We start from the raw sequence: 5,799 nt of genomic DNA, 5'->3' as shown, positions 1-5,799 counted from the left end.
CTTAGCAGAAAAACACCCCCAAAGCATAATGTTTCCACCTCCATGTTTGACGGTGGGGATGGTGTTCTTGGGGTCATAGGCAGCATTCCTCCTCCTCCAAACACGGCGAGTTGAGTTGATGCCAAAGAGCTCCATTTCGGTCTCATCTGAACACAACACTTTCACCCAGTTGTCCTCTGAATCATTCAGATGTTCATTGGCAAACTTCAGACGGGCATGTATATGTGCTTTCTTGAGCAGGGGGACCTTGCGGGCGCTGCAGGATTTCAGTCCTTCACGGCATAGTGTGTTACCAATTGTCTTCTTGGTGAATATGGTCCCAGCTGCCTTGAGATCATTGACAAGATCCTCCTGTGTAGTTCTGGGCTGATTCCTCACTGTTCTCATGATCATTGCAACTCCACGAGGTGAGATCTTGCATGGAGCCCCAGGCCGAGGGAGATTGACAGTTCTTTTGTGTTTCTTCCATTTGCGAATAATCGCACCAACTGTTGTCACCTTCTCACCAAGCTGCTTGGCAATGGTCTTGTAGCCCATTCCAGACTTGTGTAGGTCTACAATCTTGTCCCTGACATCCTTGGGGAGCTTTTTGGTCTTGGCCATGGTGGAGAGTTTGGAATCTGATTGATTGATTGCTTCTGTGGACAGGTGTCTTTTATACAGGTAACAAGCTGAGGTTAGGAGCACTCCCTTTAAGAGTGTGCTCCTAATCTCAGCTCGTTACCTGTATAAAAGACACCTGGGAGCCAGAAATCTTTCTGATTGAGAGGGGTCAAATACTTATTTCACTCATTAAAATGCAAATCAATTTATAACATTTTTGACATGCGTTGTTCTGGATTTTTTTGTTGTTATTCTGTCTCTCACTGTTCAAATAAATCTACCATTAAAATTATAGACTGATCATTTCTTTGTCAGTGGGCAAACGTACAAAATCAGCAGGGGATCAAATACTTTTTTCCCTCGCTGTAATAACTCTCCCTCTCTCTCACTCATTAAAAATGTAAATGCTCGTAACAGATTATTGTGTATTGTGACATTGTTTATTGTTAAAAGCACTATTCAAATATCCAAAGGTGTCCAGCAGGCCACTGTGAGCAAATCAGCAAACCAGAAGATGAAAACAAGGTCTTTAGTTCAATTAAAATTAAAAACAATTCCAGATGTGACCCCCAAAGATGTCCTCCTAAAGATGCCTGAACAATTCTGAGTCTTGAATATACGGCTTACATGCACAGCATGATAGTGTCCTCTGGATACAACGTCTTGTACTGGAGACAGCACTGCAGCACCAGATCGTCATTATCCTCCGTGTTCAGCCTGCCTGAAACAATGTTAACAAACAGTGCCATCAGCTGGTGAGCTGCTGCATGCATTCATACAAAGAACAAATGGAAAAACCCACAAAACACAAAATCAGTAGCTCACAGGCTGCGTGAGACACTTGCTGCATGGACTGGCTCCAGAGACGCAGCTCCTGGTTCCTCAGGGAGGTGTAGATGTAGTCCACAGCTGGCCTTTGACAGTTTCCGGCTTTTTAACGAGTCCAGCTCCTGTAGAACCACCCAGGGAACCAGCAGCGTCGGGAACCCCAGAGCTGCAGCACAGAAAGAGTTACTTAACCAGTTAAACCCGATCTCCTTGCTGTCAAAAATCAAATACTGTTTAAATCTGATTGATCAAGTTTACATATTTTTTTCTCTTTATATCAATAGTAGTAGTGTTGTAGTACTAGAGCGATGGAAAAACTGTCCAAAATGCAAAATAAAAATACGCTAAACACTAAAACAGTTTTCTGCATTGAAAGGCTCACCAAATAAAAAACCCACCCTGAACAGAGTATTCTAATTAATAAATATATAACTAGATTTTTTTTTGTATTTGTCAAATATTACATTTGCAGATATGAGAAGTAATTCCAAGTATATCATCTTTCACTCTTCTTTATAGAAGATGTTGACACCACCCACCCACCCACCCACGCACGTACTAACGCAGACATACTCACTGACCACTTTATTAGGAACATTTATGCTCATTCATGCAGGGATGCAATCAGCCAATCACGTGGCATCAGCAGAGTGCATCAAATCACACAGATACAGGCCAAGAGCTTCATTTCATTCCAGTTCAAATTCCATCTACTGAAAGAGTTTTGATACACGTGCTTAAAAGCAAAGTGAATTTTCCTCATAATGGTGAGTTTTATTGGTTACTCGTCCAACAAGTGTGCGGACTAGGATGCCTGAGAAAAACAAGATCTGTCGTACAATCTGTAATTACAATTTCAGATCTTTTTAGAATAATATTTAGAATTAATAAATGGCGCCATCTTGTGGCCGTTTTGAGATTGCGAGCAGGACCGTGACTGCAGCACTAAATCTGAGGGGAGACGATTCAACAACGACATGCACAGGTAAAGTATACTTGCTTTAAATAACTGATGAACTTTATTTAACACAACAGCCGTTAATGCACAAACGAGATGTGTTACATAAACGCTTGCTATGTAGTTTAGGAAATAGAGACGAACTCACAGAATCATGTAATCTGTTCATCTCATCGAAGCTTTTATTTAGAAAAAGAAAAAAAGAAAGAAAAAAAGAAAGAAAAAAAGGACACTTTAGTAACAGTGCACTTTATTTTTTGCACACTTATAGACCATTTTATTTATTCATGTATAAATAAGAGTTGTTTTATTTTGTATGCAAGGAGGAAGTGAAATTGACAAAATTGTTATAAATAAAACGGTTTGTTCAGTTCAGTGGTGGTGTTATCTTTGTGTCAAAAACAGAAGTAAAACAGTAAATAAATATCGGTTCTGGATATACGTTATTGGGCACGTAAACATGCAAATAATCGGGATCGGTTATAAAAAAATAATCAATCTCTAAAATGATCTCTCATACTTGAGCATGTGACCACTGTCCTCCTACCTCCAAGTCCATGGGATCTAATCCTCTTCACAAAGTCCAGGTGGCTGAGGGGAACATTGGTGTCGAGCACAATGAGGAGGTCCTGCTGCTGCTTCTGACCTTGAGATGTCACACACAAAAACATACACAAAACAGCAAAGCACTAGCCTACATGGACACATCTTGATTTGATCTAATAGTTTGTGCATGCAAGTACAATAGAGTCCAGTAGAGTTTGGTATGCTCAAACATAGTCATACACACACATTTTTACTCATATTTTCCTTATTATATCAGGTGCAAGCATTCACTGATTCTCAAGAAGGCAACACAATACATTAAGAGCCAGGGGGGTGTAAACTTTTGAACAGGATGATCTGTGTAAATTATTATTATTATTACATATTATCCTGCAGGTTATTAGTAGGTGGAAGGAAAACCGGAGAACCTGCAGACATGGAAAGAACCTGCGTCACTCCACACAGACAGTAACCTGAGCTCAGAATCAAACCAGTGACCCTGGAGGCATTGCTATTACACACCATACATACCCCACAGCAACACAAACTACCCTCTCTAACTGTACACGCAGGTGAACAAACAAGGTAGGTATCATAAATAATAAAGTGGTAAGTAAGTGTACAGAGTGTGACGGCTGTGCTGTGAGTGGTCCGTCATCTCTGATCACCAGTGGTTCCTTTCTACTGATGGACAAGAAGAAGGTGGATGGCAAACTGTGTAAAGCAAAACAGTATAAAGATTCAGGATTGTATACGTACAAAAGTGATTATATGTACCTAAAAAATAAAATGTGTAGCTTCAGTAGGAAGCTTTTGATAGCAATAAGATGTTAGGTAAATAATAGATTTTATAAAGTAATATTTTAAGTTTGCTAGGCTGTTTTTTTCTGTATTGGCATAACGTCCTCTGGATGAATGAATAAACCTGAATGGACTACATGTTTATCAGCTTTCTATCATTATAAGGTTTGATCTGGGTTAAGAATGAATGAAAGTTAGATTAGACTAATACTAAGGTCACTAGTTTGCTTCCTTACTAACCGCTTACTCCCTACTAACTCATTTTAACTGTGTTGCTAACTCGGTGCCTTCATTTTTATTTTATTTTTTAAATTTTTTTGCCATTATGTCTAACTAACATTAATTCTTCAAACAGAGCTCATAATTTCACCAAACCTTTAAACTTTAAGCTCTTGTCGTGTCACTGGGATATTAAACTGAGAGAAAATGTCACTTGCCGGAGTTTGACAGACTGGACCGAGTATCTCGCTGCTTCAAATTCAGACGTGTTATTTTTATTCCACTCGTATTCAGGATTAGGATGTAACCCGAACAGCCAATCGGAGCGCAGAAATTGGTCGGTGTTAACCAATCACAGCGCTGGAGGCGGGATTCATCGGAATAAGGGTAGAAATGTAAATAACCGCTCTCGTATTCAAGATTGTGATTGGGTAACTCTGATATCACGTGTGAAGCATGGAGGCTTTAGATTGGCTAGTTTTGCTCTGATGGTGAAACACACAGGATTGTGATTGGATGCATTATTTATTTATTTATTTCGCGAGCAGGTTGTTATCAGTTGAGTTCACAGGGCGCAGGGATGATGTTGTTTGTACCGGAATGCGGAAGTTAGCATCACACTGGTTCCCGAGACAAAAACCTAATAGGATTTTCCCATAGGCTTTTGGATTATCGCAAAAAAAAAAAAAAAAAAAAAGTTTTGTGATCAACAAAAGTGAACAATACTAACACGTTTTGTCCATCAAGATAATTTTAACAAATAAACAACTTTTTGAAGTTTGAAGCCTAAATACAATCTCCAGAAATACAATGCTAACCGTATGCTATAAACGAACTACACCACAGTCGCTCGACTTCAACGTCACCATCACCAAGCTTCCGACAACTTTTCCAAACTTGATTTAAAAACATTTTCCGTAATACAGATTTACTCTGTGGGTGAATCTTCATCCACATATTTTTTGGAATTGTGCACAACAAACCTGAACCAGTTTATCTGCAAAGTTTTTTCCTGTTCGGCGTGATGACGTTTAATGTCCCCGACAACGTCTGTAGTCCCATTTAGCAACCACCTTTTCCAAATACACGTAAAAGCTTAAAAATAATGAGTAGGGTATTACTGGTGTATTTTATGTCGTAGAATATTTTGAGCTTGTGTTCACCACAGACCTTATTTCAGGCTTTTAACAAAAATCTCATTCAAAAAAGCCATTGACTTCGGGACGATTAAACCGGAAGTACTAAAATGCTAACTCAATTCCGGGTGTTGGCGTTACAAAATGACGTCATCCTTCCATCCCGCTATACAGTCATTAATTCACAATTTTAATTTATTTTATTATATTTATTTATATATTATTTTGATTAATTAAGATGAAACATTTTCAAACAACATTGCAAAACATCCTCACAACAAAGAGTGTAAAGTCCACGAACCAGGCACCATAGCACCAAGAAAGAAGAGGAATAAGACCCTTTTCCTTCCCTTAACCATAGGGGTCTTCTAAATAATAATAATAATAATAATAATAATAATAATAATAATAATAATAATAATAATAATAATAATAATTCATGAAACAAGGATCTAACTTTTTTTTTCTTTTTCATTATTTTGAGTGATTCTAAGTAAATAAATCATTCTTTTTTGAAAGATGTAAACCAGGACTTCATATATTTCAACTTGTGTACAAAATCTTTCTCAAAAGCAATAAATTGTTAACAAGAAGTTAGACTTTTTTGTCTTCCATTAACATACCAAACACAATATGATTTTGTCTTATTTGTTTTGCGTCTAGGCGTTTAGATACGGTATGTCCTCCCGAAATGTTTTAACAAAACTA

The 5,799-nt window shown here is 38.1% G+C and overlaps 1 protein-coding gene across 7 annotated transcripts; it reads right to left on the bottom strand.

The window, feature by feature from the left end:
- Positions 1 to 914: 914 nt before the first annotated feature.
- LOC128628804 (transcriptional protein SWT1) lies at positions 915 to 5,216 on the bottom strand. Of its 7 annotated transcripts, XR_008398104.1 has the most exons (5): positions 3,559 to 3,655; positions 2,937 to 3,035; positions 2,538 to 2,568; positions 1,429 to 1,597; positions 915 to 1,324 (listed from the first exon to the last, which is right to left on the bottom strand). XR_008398104.1 is itself a non-coding variant. In XM_053686866.1 (3 exons), the coding sequence occupies exons 1-3, from the start codon at positions 3,058 to 3,060 to the stop codon at positions 1,227 to 1,229; spliced, it is 387 nt and encodes a 128-aa protein (XP_053542841.1). In that variant the 5' UTR covers positions 3,061 to 3,543; the 3' UTR covers positions 918 to 1,226. The 7 variants fall into 7 exon arrangements, 2 of the variants coding, with proteins under 2 accessions (XP_053542841.1, XP_053542846.1); XR_008398103.1 differs by lacking the exon at positions 3,559 to 3,655 and having other exon boundaries at positions 918 to 1,324; positions 2,937 to 3,544; XR_008398102.1 differs by lacking the exons at positions 2,538 to 2,568; positions 3,559 to 3,655 and adding an exon at positions 4,939 to 5,216 and having other exon boundaries at positions 924 to 1,324.
- Positions 5,217 to 5,799: the final 583 nt, after the last annotated feature.

This window comes from Ictalurus punctatus, chromosome 2, assembly GCF_001660625.3.
Source record: "Ictalurus punctatus breed USDA103 chromosome 2, Coco_2.0, whole genome shotgun sequence".
NCBI classification, from domain to species: Eukaryota; Metazoa; Chordata; class Actinopteri; order Siluriformes; family Ictaluridae; genus Ictalurus; species Ictalurus punctatus.
The sequence above is the reverse complement of the archived record's forward strand: the minus strand, read 5'-3'. Positions and strand labels throughout refer to the sequence as shown.

What these genes read in the sequence shown, in the direction of transcription:
- LOC128628804 (XM_053686866.1), bottom strand. Translation starts at nt 3,060, where the DNA reads ATGTTTTTGTGTGTGACATCTCAAGGTCAGAAGCAGCAGCAGGACCTC. An exon ending in TAGATCCCATGGACTTGGAG is followed by an intron (nt 1,598 to 2,936) that starts GTAGGAGGACAG and finishes TCTGTGCTGCAG; the next exon opens with CTCTGGGGTTCCCGACGCTG. An exon ending in GCAAGTGTCTCACGCAGCCT is followed by an intron (nt 1,321 to 1,428) that starts GTGAGCTACTGA and finishes TGTTTCAGGCAG; the next exon opens with GCTGAACACGGAGGATAATG.